General features: G+C 48.9%; 1 protein-coding gene across 1 annotated transcript in view; it reads left to right on the top strand.

Moving 5' to 3' along the window:
• Positions 1-20,440, top strand: part of ppp1r17 (protein phosphatase 1 regulatory subunit 17) — an 87,632-nt gene that overhangs the window by 56,665 nt on the left and 10,527 nt on the right. Inside the window, exon 3 of the mRNA XM_038809820.1 lies at positions 9,138-9,299. Within this exon, the coding sequence (XP_038665748.1) occupies positions 9,138-9,299 (162 nt within the window). The remainder of the gene's footprint in view (positions 1-9,137; positions 9,300-20,440) is intronic.

Genomic DNA, 20,440 nt, shown 5'->3' with positions numbered 1-20,440 from the left:
ATTTGCCTTCTTATTTTGCGACCAAAGTGGATAAGCTTAAATTTATCCACATTATACTGTATCTGCCATGCATCTGCCCACTCACTCAGCCTGGGCAAATCCTATTCTTTGGGGAGTTGCACATATTGCCCCGAGTACAAACATATGTGGTCGTTGATGAATACCGTGGGTGCCTCTCAGGTCTGTCCTCGGCGTACCTACGGAAGCAGGAATCTGAAGCAAAAGATGGTATGAACTCCTCATAACCAGGAGAAGTTAGAACTCCTTTGGTTCCCTGTACATTTTAATTTGAGTATAATGCTTCCATTTTGGCATGCCTTTCATTTCAATTAGGCGCATGTATCCCCTGTAACAATCACTCCATGCAGTCCCACCCATCTGGGCTGTAAGCCTGCCCTTTCTGGAAGTACCTTAATCATGACTTAATCAGTCTTTGGGGTCTGGCTGCGGATGCAATCCCTTTCTTTCTCCCAATCTCTCATTCTCTGTTTGTCTTTCACTTCTCCCTTTAAACTGTGCAGCTGCTTTGCTGGGAGCCTGATAAATTTAAACACTCTCCCTTGCATTACAGCTCTCTGCGGCTCCTGGTACCATGTCCTCTGGGAGTGCCATAGCTTTCCCGGTCATTAAGTCGAATGGTGTCAGTCCTGTCCTCCTTGTTCTTGTGGCTCGCATTTTCATGAGTACGGTGGGTAAAATCTTTACCATAACACTGTCCTGTGTCTACTAAAGCTTTTGTCAGACCGTTCTTATGGGTACAGTTTGTCCTTTCAATCATGCCGGAACTCTGGAGGTGATACAGGACGTGAAATCGCTGTTTGACTCCTCGCAGGGCACAAGCCTGCTTCATTACCTTGCCTGTGAAATGAGTGCCCCAATCTGAATATAGCTGCAGTGGGATTCTCCACCGCGGAATTACTTCTGCCAATATCCTGGCCACTGTCCGTGCTGTACAATCCCTGCAGGGGAATGCCTCCACCCACCGGGTGAATCTGTCTATAATAACTAAGCAGTATCTTTTATTTTGTGACTGTTCCGGTGAAATCTATCTCCAGTTGCTCCCATGGCCCCTGCGGTCTGGGCTGAAACCTCATTCTTATTTTTGGGGATTTCCCTGGTTTGCATTGGGAGCAGACTATACACTGCTGGCAATGTATTGCCATCTCTCTATCCATCCCTTTCCACCACCAGCACCTATACATTTGTTCGATCATTTTGTCCCCACCAATGTGAGCTATTGCACGGTAAACCTCTAATAATGTCTGCCTTATAAACCTGGGTCCAACTACATGCCCCTCCTTTCTCCAGATTTCATCTCGATTGCGTTTTGCCCCCTTTCGCTTCCACTCCTCTTTTTCTTCCTTCCCCGCTGTTGCCTGTAACCTTCCCATGCTGTCTGGGTCTGGTTCAGGTGCTGAAATGGCTGACACTACTTCCCCTGGTCCCTTGGGGATCTGCTCGGTAAGGGCTTTGCTGCCCTATTGGCATAATCATTGCCTTGCTGTTGCAGGGTTTATATCTTTTTATGAGCGGCTGCTTTGATTACGGCGGTTTCTGCTGGGGCTCTGGCTGCTTCTACCAGGTCTCGTACGTGCTGTTCATGTTGCACATGCCCCCCGATGAAGTTATGTAACCTCGACTAGCCCAAGCTACCATATAGTCATGAATCACTCTGAAAGCATACCGGCTGTCTGTATATATGTTCACCCTCTTCCCTGCTACTCATCTTAAGGCTTCTGTGAGGGCAATTAATTCTGCTACCTGAGCTGACCAAGTCCCCGGAATCTGGCTTCCCCTTAGTACCGTGCCTGTTTTAGTCACTACTGCCCATGCGGTACGGGGCTCCCCCTCATGATATTTCCGGGACACTTCCACAAATAATTCCCATACATCTTCCCCTCCCAGGGGTTCCTCTGCTATCCCGCCACTCTCGCTCTCATCGACCTCCTCCACACAATTACGCTCCGTACCTTCTTTAACCATCATGGCTGAAGGGTTAAGGGTTGAATCTTTAACTGTCTGGATTCTTTTGTCTGCCAGGAGTAAAATGCTTTCCCATTTAGCTCGGCAACTATCTGAAATTGCGCTTAATTTATCTGCTTCTAATAGCTGTACTATGGAATAAGGGGAGTGAAGGATAACGGATTCTAAGAGAGTCACTGCTTCTGCTGCCTCTATCGCCCACATGGCACAATCCAGAACCTGCGCACATCGATGTAAGCCTGCCACCACAGGCCCCCGTTCTCATGAGTTCTCATGCGGCTACTGGCCGCATCGTGTCCCTGTGTTTCTGACCTCCCTCCGCTGTGTAATATCCCCCCTGATTGTCACAGTAGAGGCGAAAAGGTTTAGTCGAAACTGGCAACCCTGGGGCTGGGGCTAAAGTGAGGGTCGGCTTTAATTTGCTAAAGGCTGTGTCCTGCTCTGGGCCCCACTCGACTCGCTCCTGGACTGTCTCCCTTCCCTGGTCAATCCTTGCAATGGCTCCGCAAGCTCGGAGTAATTCTCGATAAATTTCCTACAGTAGTTGAATAGCCCCAATGGCTGCCTAACTCCTCTTATGGTCTGGGGTTATGGCATTTCTAAAATAGCTTTCTTCTGATACCCTGGAATCTTTCTCTCCCCTTGTTTAATGTGGTATCCCAAGTGCACCACCTCTCCCGCCCTAACTGCGCCTTCCTGGGGTTGATCTTAAGGCCAACTCGCTGTATGGTTGCTACGGTCCGGGTGAGGGCGATGATGTGGTCATGCCCCTTACTGAAGCTATTAGGATGTCGTCTACATACTGGAGTATGGTACTCTGTGTCCCGCTAAGATTCACTTGGGCGACCACCTCGGCCATGTGCCTATGAAAAATGGCCGGACTATTGTTAAAGCCTTGGGGTAATCTAGTTTTTCCCCTACGGTAAAAGCTAATATGTCCTGATGCTTTCCCCCCACTGGAAGAGAGCAGAACCAGTTGGCTATATCTAAGACTGAGAACACATTCTGTTTTGGGCGAAGGTTATTCCAAATAGTGGTCAGATTTGCCACATATTCCCTTACCATGTGCTTGTTTAAGCTGGTGTAATCTACCGTCAGTCGGTACGAGCCGTCTGTCTGCCTCATCGGCCAAATTGGGGAGTTAATGGATGAGTGGGTCTCTTTTACTATCCCCTGAGCTTCAAATTCTTGCACTATCTCCCTTACTGCCTCGGTCGCTTCCCGTTTTATGGGATACTGCTTACGTGGTGGGTGTGGGTCTCCGGTGATGGTGACTGGAGTCACCTCCAGGCTCCCACAATCTTCCTTCTTTCTGGCCCATACTGCTGGATATGCCTGTGCTATTATTCCCCACATCCCCTGCTGCCCCCAGTCAGTGGTGACTGAAGCCATGCTGTGGATGCGATGCCAGGCCTTCCTTCCCCACCGGCCTACATTGTATGGCCCTTTCCACTCAATGGCCTGTGTTTCCGTGTTTATTACTGCTCCCAATTGCTCTAGCCAGCCTATTCCCCTCAGCAGTCTTGCATACCCAGATTTGGATTCTAACCGTGAAATCTTTGATTTCTAAAAGGGTGGGTTTGCTTAATGTGGCTACACGGACCCCCCCCCCCCCCCCCCCCCCCCCAATCCCCCCGGATCTGGGTTGTGTGACTGGTTAAGGGTAAATCTATATCGGTGATGGATATTGCGGCCCCGGTATCTATCAACATTGTGCCCCCTAACAGCGCATCAACAAATATCCGGGAGTTCCTTTCTTTATCAATGAGGGCTGAAACATGTCATTGCTTTAGGGTGTGAACATCTTTGCTAAATCCTTCGCTGAAACCTGTATTACCCATCCTGGGGCACTCGACCCCCCCCCCCCCCCCCCCCCCCCCCCCCCACTGCCATTTAGGGTTGTGGGATCCTGACCTTCCTCGCCTCCTCCCTTTGCCCAACAATTTTCCTGCTCGTGCCCGGATCTCCTGCAATTCAGGCACCTCATGTGTCCTTGTTTGGGTTCTTTCTTGCTTTTACACTCCCTTGCGAAATGCCCTTGTTTCCCGCAGGTGTAGCACTGCCTTCCTCCTTCTAATATTCCTACAGAACTAACACTGCAGCCCCTTTCCTATGTTAACCTCTGCCTTCATAGCCCATGCTAAGACCTGGTGAAAGTTATTCCCTACCGAAAGTCCCATATCTACGATCCGAGTTAGGTGCGGACCCATTCTATCCGTTAGCATTTTAAAAAGATTTTGTCATCTCTACTTGGGGTACTGTCCCTGAATGATGCTTAAACGCCTCAAATTTCTTCTCTGCATAATCCTCGATCCTTTTCTTTGGTGGCTGTTTAATAAGGTGATCAATGTCCAATTTGGGCTAAAGGTTGCAAAGCGGGCGTCTTTGTTTCCCCCACCCCTCTGCATGACCCACGTGCGATCCCTATGTGGTTGTGGCATGCTTGCCCATACCGGCGCGGGAATCAACATTGGTTAACCCATGAGCCTCCCGTAATTCATACAGTTTATCCCAAAAAGGGCGTTAACATCCTGTCGTTTTAGAGGGCAGTTCGTCCAAGATCATTTGTTTTTCCCCAACTGTGAAGGGCGTTTGAATATGCTGTTCTGTGGTTTGTCCCTCCACCTTTTTCCTCACAACATGCACTGGGGCTATAGGCAACGTTTCCTCCTTTTCGTCATAATCCCCGTGCATTCCCTCCTCGGCACTGTCCCAGTCATTCCCGTAGTCACTCTCCTCCATAACACGTGGTCACAGTCCCCACAAATCTGCCCTGCGGTTTTCTCCTGTCCCCTTCCTGCGCGCGTCTTACAGCTGCTACTCTTGCCTCCTGCAATTCTTTGCACTGTATGTTCCTTAAAATTGCAGTTGCAATTATTACCCCCTTCTCATACTTATTCTTGGTTTGGCCTGCCCACCAGGCCTTCTGCTCAGCCGCGTGTGTGTCTGGGTTGTATCCTTTCTGCCTCATCTTTGTAATTAATTTACTATTGTGGGTTACAATCATCTGCACGATCGATCCCTCGGCCCCCATTTATCTTCTCTACCTTGCTCTTGCTGCCTGTTTTATCTGATCCGACCATCTCTGCCATTCACTCTCACACACACACACCATTCCTGCGTGGTTCCTCCTCCGCGGCTCTATCCTCTCGCGGTTATTCCTGCGGCTACTCCTTTCTCACACTGGGTGAGATCCTTCTAACTCGTTCTCCCCTGGTATTTCATCCTATGGGTTTTTACTTTTGACCAGGCACTTCAATCTCCAAAGCAAGTTCCTTAGCAAGTTTTACTGAACTTAACTACCCGATCCCACATCCCGGTTACTTCACCTCACGCGGTCAGACACTTTGTCCATTTTGTTCTTTAAGATCGCAACTTACGGCCGGCCAACAACTAATGTGGAATTGCTCCCAAACTATGGTTGGTAGATTAAAAGATACTCCCCCGATTTGGAGCCACATAGTCGCCGGTCGTCCTGTGTTGATATCCTGCTGACTACGACAACTGTTGGAGAGAAGAAAAACCTCAAAGTCTGTTCACAACCGCGTGGTGCTGGTAAAACTTCATTTAATTTTGAAAAACTGTGTGCACACAGGAGAGATAGCTTCTGCTACTATCCTGTAGCTCGCAATTGTCAGCTCTGCCTGTCCTCAGAATTACATGCATATATATTTAAAGTTCTTCGGAGTCACAAGCAGGTATTGATGTCACTGAATCATTCGGAACAAGACAAAGTAATCAGTATTTTCTCGTCCCGTAATGGGAAAACGATAAAAAAATACAATGTTTCCTTACAACCTCATGGGTTTGTGCTTAACATATAACATAGGAATAACAGCAAAAGGGATTATTATTTAAATGATAAAATATTAAAACATGCTGCTGTGCAGTGAGACCTGGGTGTGCTAGTGCATGAGTCGCAAAAAGTTGGTTTACAGGTGCAACAGGAATTTTGTCCTTCATTGCTAGAGGGATGGAGTTTAAGATCAGGGCCTCACGGTAGCATGGTGGTTAGCATCAATGCTTCACAGCTCCAGGGTCCCAGGTTCGATTCCCGGCTGGGTCACTGTCTGTGTGGAGTCTGCACGTCCTCCCCGTGTGTGCGTGGGTTTCCTCCGGGTGCTCCGGTTTCCTCCCACAGTCCAAAGATGTGCGGGTTAGGTGGATTGGCCATGCTAAATTGCCCGTAGTGTAAGGTTAATGGGGGGATTGTTGGGTTACGGGTATACGGGTTACGTGGGTTTAAGTAGGGTGATCATTGCTCGGCACAACATCGAGGGCCGAAGGGCCTGTTCTGTGCTGTACTCTTCTATGTTCTATGTTCTAAGACGAGGGAGGTTATGCTGCAATTGTATAAGGTGTTAATGAGGCCACACCTGGAGTATTGTGTTCAGTTTTGGTCTCCTTACCTGAGAAAGGACGTTCTGGTGCTGGAGGGTGTGCAGAGGAGATTCACTAGGTTAATCCCAGAGCTGAGGGGGTTGGATTAGGAGGAGAGGTTGAGTAGACTGGGACTGTACTCGTTGGAAATTAGAAGGATGAGGGGGGATCTTATAGAAACATATAAAATTATGAAGGGAATAGATGGGATAGATGCGGACAGGTTGTTTCCACTGGCGGGAAATATAGCCTCAAAATAAGGGGAAGTAGATTTAGGACTGAGTTTAGGCGGAACTTCTTCACCCAAAGGGTTGTGAATCTATGGAATTCCTTGCCCAGTGAAGCAGTTGATGCGCCTTCATTAAATGTTTTTAAGAAAGAGATAGATGGTTTTTTGAAGAATAAAGGGATTAAGGGTTATGGTGTTCGGACCGAAAAGTGGAGCTGAGTCCACAAAAGATCAGCCATGAATGGCGGAGCAGGCCCGAGGGGCCAGATTTCCGTCTCCTGCTCCTAGTTCTTATGTTCTTATTTATATTTAACTTCTAGAAGAGGTGTAAATGCGTTGGACAATGGACCCCTTAGACTTAGTGGGGCCTCCTGTGTTTCCCTTTTCATATTCAAATGCTCTGTGAGATGACTAAATCATTTCCAATGTGAGTGGCTTTAACCCATTGCTTGCTGGTTTTACCTTGGTACATGTTTAAGCCCTTGCCTCCTGGTTTGAGACATCTTTATTGTACCAATCCTGACACATATAGCAATTTCTTCCGCTAACAGTAAGTAAGAGAGGAATGGGTGTTTCCAGCACCCTGGTTCTGTTTGAAACTTACTTTCAGTTCAAGTTTTTACTGTGGATGCATTCAGGCCTCTGATGTTTTAGGAATACTGGACTTAAAGCTTTTCCAGTGAGAGAGAGAGAGAGAGTCCTTCTTTGGCTGCAGCCTGTAATATTTTTCCTGTAAATTCATCCATTCAGATATTCTGCAGCCTCACGAATAAAGCACTCACAGCCTTTCTGCAGAGGGAGAAAAATCAGGTCCTTGTCTTTCTGAATCCAGGAGTCAAACTGAAACTCCTTGGGACTCTGAAAACCAATCCATTGGGACAGGATCCAATCACCAACTGCTACCAGCCAGTTAATTATCTCCCAGCCAATCAATCAAACTGAGTCCCAGCCCATCTCTCTCACTGGTGCCGACAAGTTTGAAGCTCCTGTGACTTCTGAATTCTTCATTCTCTCTGCTGCGTGACTTAAAGAAACATTTCCCACCCATGGATAACATGACAATGAAAGAAAGGGGAAATAAGGGAATAAATAGGAAGGAGCCTTACAGTCCCCCACACTGCCCATGCAGCCTGGTGTCTCACTGGACCCACCCTGGGACACCTGTGTTGTCCCTTGAAACTACCAGCTCCCACCCCTATCTATCTCTGTCTTATAGACACTCAGTGATTTGGCCTCCACAGCCTTCTGCGGCAAAGAGTTCCACAGATTCACCACCCTCTAGCTGAAGAAATTCTTCCTCATCTCTGTTTTAAAGGATCGTCCCTTTAGTCTGAGGTTGTCCCCTCTGGTTCTAGTTTTTCCTACAAGTGGAAACATCCTCTCCACGTCCACTCCATCCAGGCCGCCCAGTATCCTGTAAGTTTCTGATGACTAATGTAGGCTCAAAACTCTGCCCTATAATCAGCATTCCCATTGCTCGATAAAAATTTTGGAATTCCATTCCAAATAGTGCTCTGGGTATACACTATATTGCGTGGACTGCAGTGATTCAAGATATTAACCTTCGCAAAGGCAATTTTCAGGGTGGGCAATGAATGCTGACCTTGTTATCAATACAGACATCCCATGAATGGATAAAGAGAAACAAAATGGGAGTGCAAAGCAAATTGAAGAGTAATGATAATTAGGAGGCTTACCTTAGCTGCCCTTGTGAGGTCATTAAACAGCTTTGAGCATTTCATCCATGTCCTGGTTCTATGCTTCTGGCAGTGGCACACTCAAGACCCTTTGCCTACTCATGCTGGGTTACTTTCTTAGAAACTTTCTTTGTCACAGGAACCAGGAAGGAAAAAGGGGATAGCTGATTGGTAGTTTATACTGGAACTTTACTGACATTTCCCTGCAGTCAAAGTTTCTTGAAGAAACACTGGGTGACTTTAAATGGTGTTAGGAAAGTATACAATTGACACACCAGATTAACTGCCAATGACAGTTATGCATTTGGGACATTCTTTATGGTCACATAATTAGGCAAGTGCTTGAAGTGTAGCACCCACCTTGCACACGGAAGAAAAACTCATTGAGTGTTCTAAAAAAGAGTGGACACAGGCATAACATGCCAAATGACCTTGATCTATGATGTAACCATTCCATCTATGATGTACTCCTTTTTTAACCTTTTGTCATGATTAACCACTAACTTAGTCAACATTTAGCACCATCACGGGGCTTGTACGTGTACAGATTCCCATTCATGTTATAACAATTGTTTGATAAGAAAGAGTTTTCGGTATATTTCCCCACCCATACGATTTCTCTCAGTGCAGTGTCTCTGGAACACAAAGTCCCAGAATTACACATTAATCATTTTGTGCAGCTGCTCGCTGTTTGAAAAGGTTATTCCTCTCACAATCTGAATGAAGTGTTGCCACTTGAAGAAGATCACTATCTGCTGCATTTTTCTTGCTCGTATAATAATTGGCTTTTAATGATCGTGACTTGGAAAGTACAATTAAATGTATTTCTGCACATTTCTTTCTGTCAGATGATCTTTCAAACCTCTCAGAGCAGCTAATAAAAACCTGTGAAATAAATGAAGAGAGTGAGAAAGAAAAAGCCACAGATGTGTCAAAGGATTCTGAGACTGAGCAGAAAAAGCCAAGGAGAAAGGATACCCCTGTGCAATATGTACCTCCTCTTATTCCAGGTACAGTAGCTTTAACGTCATGTCATTTAATCATGAGAATGTAATTTGAGAATATTTAAATACAGGTTGAGTCTCCCTTATCCAAAATGCTAAGGGCCAAGAGTGTCTTGGATTCTGGAATTTTTAAAATTTTGGAATACCATGTTGCAAAGACCCTGGGACATTGCTCAGAGTCACCGGTCGGTGCTATGTCTGATGAGGGAATCAGGGACAGGGAATCAGGTACCGGGCTCAATTCCTTCAGTGCAACAAATTTGTGCCGTCATTTGGAAGGATACACACATGCATGTGTATTCAGCCACATGAATGGGGCACAGCACTAGGATCAGCCTGTAGTGATCGCTATGTGTGCATGTACACAAGGGGTTAATGTGTCATCAGTAGCACCACGTGATCACTAGAGGGCCGGACCAACAGGGGTATAAAAGGCAGCCACATTGGGTGTCTCGCTCTCTCTTGGGTGCACTGTGATCAAAGCAACAGCAGACTAGTTTAGAATGCCAATGGAGTTACATATAGTTACCATAGTTAGATCTTGTTAACCTTATCACTGGTATCAAAGTTAAAGCAGAGAACGCATGTAAATATTGTTGTAATTACTCAATAAACCTTTTGTTACTACTGGAAGAGTTTGAATCTTCTTCATCGGGATTCAGAATACCTCATCACTAACCAAGGATTGAGTAGCACATGTTACCTACCACACAGGTAACAAAACACAGCCGACATTGAAAAAGTGCGGATTTCTAAGCTTTACGAATTTTGGAATTTCGAATAAGGGACACTCAACCTGTACTGCTTTCTATCAAAGCAGGCACAATTAAGAAACCATGCTTCAGTATACACATTCCTGCCATATCTGCTTCTGCTGGTAGTCTGGTGTATTGTGTTTGATCCATACAGGGGCCAATTAATTGAAGGACTGCATCTGATCCCTGGCAATATAGGGGCATCGGGCGGGATTCTCCGGCCTCCTGACTGTGTGTTTCTTGGCAGCGGGAGTTGGCGCGCCATTCGCTGGTGGAAGGATTCTCTGTTACCGCCACTGTCAATGGAAATTCCCATTGAAGCCAACCCATGCTGCCAGGAAACTCGCGGGTAGGGCTGTTCTGCCGGTGGAACCAGAGAATCCTGCTGCCAGTGAACAACCAGAGAATTCCGGCCAGGTTTGCAGTAATTTCCCTCCTGATATATAGTCAAGTATGAGCCATGGTGAAATATAAGCAACCCACATGCCAGTCAGAGCTAATAGGATCTGATTGTAGGGTTGGTGAATCACTGAAGTTATCATTCTAAGTCAGGCAGCAGAATGCGCTCCTATTAGTTGCAATGATTTAATTAACTCATCTATCCTGTTTTATTTACCAATGCAACAACTTCCACTTAGAAATGCCAAGCTTGAAGCTCATTCTTGTTGGAACCTTCCTGCGATTGCTGCCCACAATTCCCAACTATTTGAGAAAAACAATAAGAGCCCAAATTTCAATGTATCTTTTCACAAACTCAAATCTTCCTCTTACTTAGAGCATCTGTTGTTTTCATCGCTGATGGAAATTTTGAGGGAATATTTCTGACAAAAATACTTTCCCAATCTAAAACATAATGTGTTGTATCTCTCAGTGTCCCCTAACAGTCACTGTAATGATTTTACAAGGGTTGTACTCCTCAAGCAGTCCCACTGTCACTAACAAGATCTGACATATTCGTTTGGCTTGAGGGCCAATATCAACAATGCTCAATTAGCTGTTGCTGCTTGATTAGCCAGCCGAAGATTTGCAGAACATTCTTGATTGGCTCCCAGTTCTTTCTAAAGTGCTGGATCCAATGGCATTGCTTGAAATAGTGATCTCCTTCAGCACAGCAGATCTTCTTCAAAAAAATAAAATACATTTAGAGTACCCAATTCTTTTTTTTCCCCAATTAAAGGGCAATTTAGCATGGCCAATCCACATACCTGCACATCTTTGTGTGTGGCGGTGAGACCCACACAGACACGGGGAGAATGTGCAAACTCTACACGGACAGTGGCCCAGAGCTGGGATCGAACCCATGTCCTCAGCGCTGTGAAACAGCAGTGCTAACCACCGCATCACCGTGCCACCCACCAGAGCAGTTCTGAGTGAAATTGGAAGGCAGGAATTTTGATCTTGGTAATCGTGAAAATAATATGTAAAATGGATATAATCCATACATCCAACTAATTGGATAACAGCCTGCTTCTCAGTATGTACAATTGAGGAGCATCCGTGACTAGTTGTTCGCTGGTGTGGAGGAATTTACTGATTTAATTGCAATAAAAAATTCGGCAACAAGTCATCCTCAAACTTGCATTTTCAGAAACCATCTTTCACACCTTAAAATATCCCCAAATCTTTCAGACCTAACCTTCATAGAATCCCTACAGTGCAAAAAGAGGCCATTTGGCCCATCGAGGAGGCATTGTCTCCCCAAAAGTGGAGCCCACCCAGGCCCAACCCACCCTATCCCCACAAATCCATCCAACCTTTTGGACACCAAATGGCAATTCTCCACGAAGTGGAATGGGGTGAACCACTCCAGCGTCGGGCCACCCCAAAGGTACGGAATCCTCTGCACCTTCAAGGGCTCGGCCGGAGCTGGAGTGTTTGGCGCCACGCCAACTGGAGTCAAAGGGCCTCCGCCGGCCGGCGCGCGTTGGTACATGTGCGGGAGCGCCAGCATGTGCTGGTGTCATCTCAGCGCATGTGCAGGGGGGTTCTCCGCATCGGCCATGGCAGAGATTGACAGCAGCCGGTGCGGAGGGAAACAGTGCCCCCATGGCATAGGGGGACCCCCCGAGGCCAGATTCCCCCCGTGCCCCCCCCCCCCCCCCCCCCCCCCCCCCCCCCCCCGAGGACTCTACAGGCCGCCCATGGAGCCAGCTCCTGCCGGTAAGGACATGTTGTGATTTACGCTGGTGGGACCCGCCGAAAACGGGCGGCCACTCGTCCTATCGCGGGCCGGAGAATTGCCGGGGGGAGGGGCCGCTGCCAGGCGCCCCGCGATTCCCGCCCCCGCCAAAACCCCGACACCGGAGAATTTGGCAGCCAGTGGGGGTGGGATTCACGCCGCCCCCCACCCCCCCGCGATTCTCCAACCCGGCGGGGGAGGTCCAAGACTGTTGAAAGATTTCTTGACCGTTCCTTCATCTCCTGAAAGAAGTGCTCTAGTTTTGATTGGACCTGAACTTAATCTTGCTCACCTCTCTGGAGAATAATATGTATTATTAGTAGGGGCTGTTTAGCTCACAGGGCTAATCGCTGGCTTTGAAAGCAGACCAAGGCAAGCCAGCAGCACGGTTCGATTCCCGTAACAGCCTCCCCGAACAGGCGCCGGAATGTGGCGACTAGGGGTTTTTCACAGTAACTTCATTTGAAGCCTACACGTGACAATAAGTGATTTACATTTCAATTCATTTCTTTTCGGCCATGGTGGAGCTTTACAGTGGCCAGCACGGAGGAAAAGAGTGCCCCCATGGCACAGGGGTCGCGGGGCAGGTCACTGTGGGCACCCCCCCCCCCCCCCCCCCCCCCCCGGGCCAGATTCCCCCAAGGACTCCGCAGGCTGCCCGCAGAGCCACATCCCGCCGGTACGGACCTGGTCTAATCCACGCCAGCACGACTGGCCGAATGCGGGCGGCCGCTCAGCCCATCGCAGAGCAGACAATCGCCGGGGGGGGGGGGGGGTCCACTGCCAACGACCCCTGACTGGTGCAACGCGATTACCGCCCCCGCCAAAATAATGGCGCTGGAGAATTCAGCAGCTGGCGTCGGGGCGGGATTCACGCCGCCCCCTGGCAATCGTCCGACCCAGCAGGGGGGTGGGAGAATCCCACCCATAGTTACCAATAATTCAGTGAATCATTGGTAATGCTGGAGTTAATCTGTGATTGGACAGTCCCACAGGGAACATGAATTGGAGAACTGGGGCTGCAACATTTTAGCTCTCTTTCCAATCATTGCTGCCTTCAAATATGACATCCAAGTGAGAGCTGAGCTGTGTTGCCTCTAAGTAACCCCTCTTGAAGAGAGGAAAGTAATTGCACGGTTTCAATGAGACAGCATACAATTCAATTAAACTGTTATTGACTTCACACTTTTCTGAAGAGCATAATCATGGTTTATGCCATGAGCATGCTTTGGCAGTGCTATCTCATTTCCCCAAGGTAAAACACACTACTTAAGCAGCTGCTGTAAGTAGTTACTCTGCAGATATCTGTACAATAGCAGATACTGAGGGCGGGCGGGATTCTCTGAACCTGAGGCTAAGTGTTGAAGCCGTCCTAAACACCATTGCATTTCCTGATGGCATCAACATAGCCTCAGGATCAGCAATTCTGGCCCCTACAGGGGGAGCACGGCACTGGAGCAACCCACGTCGCTCCAGCTATTGATCCCGGTGTAAACTGGACGCCGCGGGGTCCATGCATGCGCAGTGGCTCCTTTTCAGCGCCGGCCCAGACTCAACATGGCGTGGAGCTACAGGATCAGCGCGGCAGAAAGGAGGCCCCCAGCCCGAGAGGCCAGCCCGTCGATTGGTGTGGAGGCCCCCAGGGGTCGGACCCCCCACCTCCCACCGGCAGCCCCCTGACTCTTCCACGCCGAGGTCCCGCCGGGTAAGACCAGATTAGAACGGCGCCGGCGGGACTCGGGTTTTTTAGGTACGGCTGCTCGGTCCATCTGGGGTGGAGAATCGCTTGGGGGGGGGGGGGGGAGAGCGGCCCCTGGCCGGCGCCAATGGCGCAGATTCTCCGAGGTCACGGCGCGGAGATTCTCCGGCCCAGCCCCGGGCGGAGAGAATCCTGAGCACGACGTTTCCAATTGCAGAGGCCCCGGGCTGGATTCTCCGATTCTGAGTGCTGATGCCGGCATGGGAACGATGGCATTTTTCAACCAAAAAGATGGCGTAAAATGGCCAGCGATCCTCCATCTGGTGAGTACTAGCAGGCACACAGTCTAGAGTACCCGGTTCTAGCTGTGGATACGGCCGAAGAATTGCCGAGTCCGTGACTCGGACATGGCGGCGGTCTGCAGCGGCAGCACCATGCAACGTGGCGCTGGCTGCACCCGGACCCGGCCTGCCAAATAGTGACAATTTGACCCTTTGACCAGGCTCCGTGGATCGGCACTGCCCTGACTGGTGGCACTGAACTTGTCGAGTTCCCGAAAAAAAATAGCATGAGTGACCGACGGTGTCGGGAACTCGGCCCATCCCCTCGATGGGGAGCATCAGGGGAGGGCCTCAGGTGATGTCATGAGACTGTCCATGCAACGTGCGCGTACTCTGAGAGTATGCCTTTTGGAGGGGGCAGAGCATCGCAAAAGCGGCTCGCCCCCCAATTTCAGCGCCAGCGGGGATTCTCCGGCTGATCGCTGAATGCGATTTCGGCATCGGACACCGGAGAATCCCCCCCCCCATGTCTCAAAAGTCATATATTCTTCTTCCATTTTGTTTATTTTCTGAAAGGCGCTCTATTTAAAAACTCCAGAGGTGCATTTTAAGGGAATCGGACCATTAAGAGATAGACAGGATAATACCAATAGATAACAAAGAGATGGCAGAAATATTGAGAAATTATTTCAGTTCAGTATTTACCAAGAAGTTAGAACATGTAGACATGACATTGAATGAGAAAAGTAGGAGGCCTTGCCTTGCAGTGGGTAGGATCCCTGCCTCTGAGCCAGAAGCACGCAGCCTGAAGCTCTAGACCTGATGACCAAGGAAGGTGCATTCATAACGCGGACAAAAATGTTGAGGTCAACCTGCAAATCCTTTCAAACACGACAATAGCTGTCAGTAAGAGCAAGAGAGACACCTTGGGCTGGAGTCTCCGATTTTGAGGCTATGTCACCACACCAGCGTGGGAATGGTGGTGCTTTACGACAGAAAAAAATGGGGTAAAACGGCCACCGATCCTCCATTTGGCTGGGGGCTAGCATCAAGGCAGTGGCGAACACCCGGCTCTAGCTGCCGATACAGCCCGGAGAATTGCTGGGTCTGTGGCTGCTCATGTATATGGACCAGACCTGCAAAATAGTGCCCCCCCCCTTTAGCCGGCTCGTGCGCCCTGGACCACCCCCCAACAGTGCCCCAGCCCCTGGCAAAGTCCCCATGCCCTCAGTGTCCCCTGACTGTGGCGGCGCTGGACTGAGTCCGCAGCCGCCACACCGAGTTCCCGACAGATAAGACCACATGTGACCAATGCCGTCGGGAACTTGGCTGGTCGGAGACGGAGCATCGGGGGGCGCGGGCCTCAGGCAATGTCCTGAGGCCATCAATACGCCGCTTTGGAGGGACATCACGAAAGCTGCGCCGCCTCAGATTTGGTCGTGAACGGGGATTCTTTGACCAATTGCCGAACGCGATTTCAGCGTCAGTGACCGGATAATCCCGCCCCTTGTCAGTCATGCTCGCTGTGGGGTGACTAGTGACCTGTTCCAGGAACAACTAGCCATGGAAAGAGATAAAAGTCTGCCTTCATGCACCACTAGGTGTAGGAAGAGAATTGGAACTGAAAAAAGTGAATTTAAAGTTAAGAAAAAGATTGCGTTGAATAAACTAATCAAACTCAAATCTACAGGAAAGATAATTTATTAAATGACCACGGGGCATGGTAGAATATTGGTAGATTTCAAAACACAAATGGTAATTTCCAAGGAGAATATAAGATTAGATGAGATAGGAGCAGCAGTGAACCATACCGCCTGGCGAGCCATTTGCATCGTCTTGGGTTTAAACTCCACCTTCCCGTCTGCTTCCCATGTTCCTTGGTCCCAAAGAGACAAAAGAGCTTTGAATAAAATCAATGTCAGTTCATCCTCATCTCTCTGGGCAGAGCAATCCAAAGCTTCACAACCCTTTTGCGTGAAGAAATTTCTCCTCATCTCGGTTCTAAATGATCGGTCCCTTATCCTGAGGCTGTTATTCAGCAAAGGATTTTACAAACATATTTGGTATGGCGGGGGTTGGCGGCACGTGGCACAGTGGTTAGCACTGCTGTCTCACAGAGCCAGGGACCCGGGTTCTGTCTGTGTGGAGTTTGCATGTTCTATCTGTCTCCTGCGGATACTCCGATTACCTCACACAGTCGAAAGATGTGCAGGTTGGATGGATTGGCCATGATAAATTGCCCTTAGTGTCTAAAGATGTGTAGGTTAGGTGGGGTTACGGGGTTAGCGGGCTCGGGCGGAGAGTGGGCTAACGTGAGGTGCTCTTTCAGAGGGTCAGTGCAGACTTGATAGGCAAAATAACCTCCTTCCGCCTTGAAAAATGAAAAAAATGAAAATCGCTTATTGTCACGAGTAGGCTTCAATGAAGTTACTGTGAAAAGCCCCTAGTCGCCACATTCCAGCGCCTGTCCGGGGAGGCTGGTACAGGAATCGAACCGTGCTGCTGGCCTGCTTGATCTGCTTTAAAAGCCAACGATTTAACCCAGTGTGCTAAACCAGCCCCTTGTAGGGATTGCCGGGTATTTGTGCCAGAATTTAAATGGCTGTGCTTGACATTTCATAAAATTTACAGTGCAGAAGGAGGCCATTCGGCCCATCGAGTCTGCACCGGCTCCTGGAAAGAGCACCCTATCCAAGGTTAACACCTCCACCCTATCCCCATAACCCAGTAACCCCACCCAACACTAAGGGCAATTTTGGACACTAAGGGCAATTTATCATGGCCAATCCACCTAACCTGCACATCTTTGGACTGTGGGAGGAAACCGGAGCACCCAGAGGAAACCCATGAACACACGGGGAGGATGTGCAGACTCCGCACAGACAGTGATCCAAGCCGAAATCGAACCTGGGACCCTGGAGCTGTGAAGCGATTGTGCTATCCACAATGCTACCATGCTGCCCATAATATAGGGGCATTTTAGTGTGGCCAATCCACCTACCCTGCACATCTTTGGGTTGTGGGGGCGAAACCCACGCAAACACGGAGAGAATGTGCAAACTCCACACGGACAGTGACCTAGAGCCAGGATCGAACTTGGACCTCGGCGCCGTGAGACTGCAGGGCTACCACTGCACCACCGTGCTGTCTGTCTGTCTGTCCTGGTCTCATTCCAGGGGGGAGAGGGCCTGTCAGGTGTCCCCAGTATGATGCACAGGACATGGTCAGTCCCTCACACACATTGGTCCTGGAGGTTGATAGCTTGACACTGGGCCTCAAATGGCACAGTCACAGTCAGGGGAGGCATCTGTAGCCTTAAAGTGGAGAACAGGTAAAGTAATGTGAGTGGGAGATGGCAGACGGGGAGGCGGTGAGGACAAGCATTCAATGCTTTCATCGGGGAGTCGGCGGGGGTGGTCTCTGTGAGTCATGATACAATAGCCTCAAGATGGGGATGGGGTCAGGTCTACAAGGAATCGGGACATCAACATCAAATGGTTCATGGGGGAGGACAGAGATATCAGCTATCATAATGATGAGATCAAGGATTAGAGTGAGAGGAAGAAGAGTGATTGGACGGAGTGAAGCATGTATGTGATTCTCCTTCCGCACGATGGGAAGGATTTCGACAGTCATGTTGGTGGGGAAGGGGTGGGCACTCAAAGGTTGTCTGCACGATGCCGGGCCCCGTCCAACACTATGTCTACATCCATGCCTTTACCTGGGCTGCCGTAATTGGCAAGGAGCCCATAAAGTGCAAGGCTGCAATTACCTCATCTCACGCAACAGGCGTTCGCGGTTGGTGGGCAACAAGAGTCGGCTGAGGGAGTCTGGGTGCAGCATCTTGGTTGCTGGACAATGTTCCAACGCGTATTCATATGTTCCCAGGTACAGCGCCCAGCGCCGAATGCAGGTGGAGGCCACGGGGAAGGGGGCAATTGCTCTGTCCTCCTCAAACCATCGCCGACATGGGCTTGTGGTTCATGTAAGCCATACTTATATGCCCATAGATGTACTGGTGGAGTCACTTCACCCTGAAGAATAACGGCAAACCTTCTTTTTCGATATGTGCATAGTTCCGCTCTGCCGCTGCCAGGGTGCGTGAAGCAAATGCAATGGGCCGCTCAGTTCCGTTATCCATTTGATAGCCTCGATGTCATAACAACAAGAGCTTGGACAAGTCAAATGATCAGCAGATGCGAAGATGATCGCCACTGCTTCACCGCGTCAAAAGCTATCTGTTGCAGTGGGTACCAAAACCATTGTTAGCCCTTCTTTATTAACAGATACTTTGGACCAACACTGCCAAATTTGGAATGAACTTGCCATAATAGTTGATTAGGCCCAAGAAAGAGTGAAGTTCCGCCAGATTGCTGAAACCTTGTCTTCCACTGAGTGGAAGGGCCAGGGTTTAGAGAACCCCAAAGTGTATCATGGAGTTCACCTTACCCATAACTTTGAATAGATTTTGGTTATGGGGAGCACAAGGGCCCACTTTACAGGTGTCATGCAACAGAGAACTAAAAGTATTTTTAAACGAAAAAAACAATGTTTGTCCTGTGAATCCAATTAACATTTTTAAACACACACAATAAACATCTCAGCAGCTACCAACTAAAATACTCCCACCAAAGAATCCAGTACTCTATAAGTAACCCTTAATCTTTCCTTGCAACATCCATAAGACAAATACCCTCTTCAACACAGACATAAGGTTTAAATTCTCTACTGAGAGCAGTTATCACATTTAAATTAGCAAGTGATTTGAAGTCATTTCTTTCATACAGAGAGAGACCAGAATTACACCTTGTTTCTCTGGATGCAGCTCCCAATCTTCAAAATGAAACCAAACATACCCTGTATCTGACAGCCCAAAGCGAAAGTAAAACGAGACAGCCCAGCTCCACCCACACTCCGACATCACTGCAGCTATTTGATAAACACCCATTTCTTAAAGGTACTCCCAAATGACACAAGCCAATCTGGTCCACCTTGTAACCTAAGTAGACAACTTATTTTGTGTGAAAACATACTTTTCATGCTGTAAGCGCACCCCGACTGCCTTGAAATGACAGAGTACATCCTCTAGGTTCTTCATGTGTTCCTGGTCGGACAAACCGGTGATCAACACATCATCCAGGTAAACTGCTACCTGCAGCAGTCCTCAGAGAATGTTCTCCATTACTCGCAGAAAAATGGCACATGTGGAGATACTTGAAAAGCGACCGGGTTTACTGATACAGACCCCTGTGTGTATTGATGGTCACTTAATTCCGTGAGGCTGGGTCCAAAACTAATTCTAGATGAGCGTGAATCATGTCGATCTTGGTGAAGGTACGCCCTGCCCTGAGCCGTGCATATAGGTCTTCATTCCTGGGCACTGGATAAAAGTTCAAACCGGACACCTGATTAATCGTCATCTTATAATCCACGCAGAGGTGGACAGAGCCATCAGGCATCATGACTGACACAACTGTAGGGTAGCAGGGTAGCATGGTGGTTAGCATAAATGCTTCACAGCTCCAGGGTCCCAAGTTCGATTCCCGGCTGGGTCACTGTCTGTGTGGAGTCTGCACGCCCTCCCCCTGTGTGCGTGGGTTTCCTCCGGGTGCTCCGGTTTCCTCCCACAGTCCAAAGATGTGCGGGTTTGGTGGATTGGCTATGCTAAATTGCCCGTAGTGTCCTAATAAAAGTAAGGTTAAGGGGGTGGTTGTTGGGTTACGGGTATAGGGTGGATACGTGGGTTTGAGTAGGGTGATCATGGCTCGGCACAACATTGAGGGCCGAAGGGCCTGTTCTGTGCTGTACTGTTCTATGTTCTATGTTCTATGTTCTGTTGTAGGCCAATCCATGAATTGCACCGGGCGATGATCCCCAATTCTGCAATCCAATTCTGCATCCATCTTAGGCTTCATTGTGTTGGGGATGGGATGGGCCTGAAAAATATCGTGACTAGGCCTTGAGGTCCAGCAAAATCCTGGCAGAGGCCCTGTGGATGGTACCTCGTCTGTCTTGAAAGACGCCCGGAAAGCTTGCCAACATCATGTCTGGCCCACCGGCTGTTGTAAATCCAGCCGGAGACGTTTCACCTAATCCCGCCCAACCAAGCTGGGGCCCGAACCTTTCGCTAGCATCAATGGTAGGTTCTCTAACTGTGTCCCAAATTCCACAGGGACTTCCAAGATGCCCGCGATCTCCAAGAGCTCCCCTGTCAGTTTTGCCAGCCTTGCGCT

The sequence above is a fragment of the Scyliorhinus canicula genome, chromosome 10, assembly GCF_902713615.1.
Source record: "Scyliorhinus canicula chromosome 10, sScyCan1.1, whole genome shotgun sequence".
NCBI lineage: Eukaryota > Metazoa > Chordata > Chondrichthyes > Carcharhiniformes > Scyliorhinidae > Scyliorhinus > Scyliorhinus canicula.
This window is presented reverse-complemented; position numbering and strand designations above follow the sequence as displayed.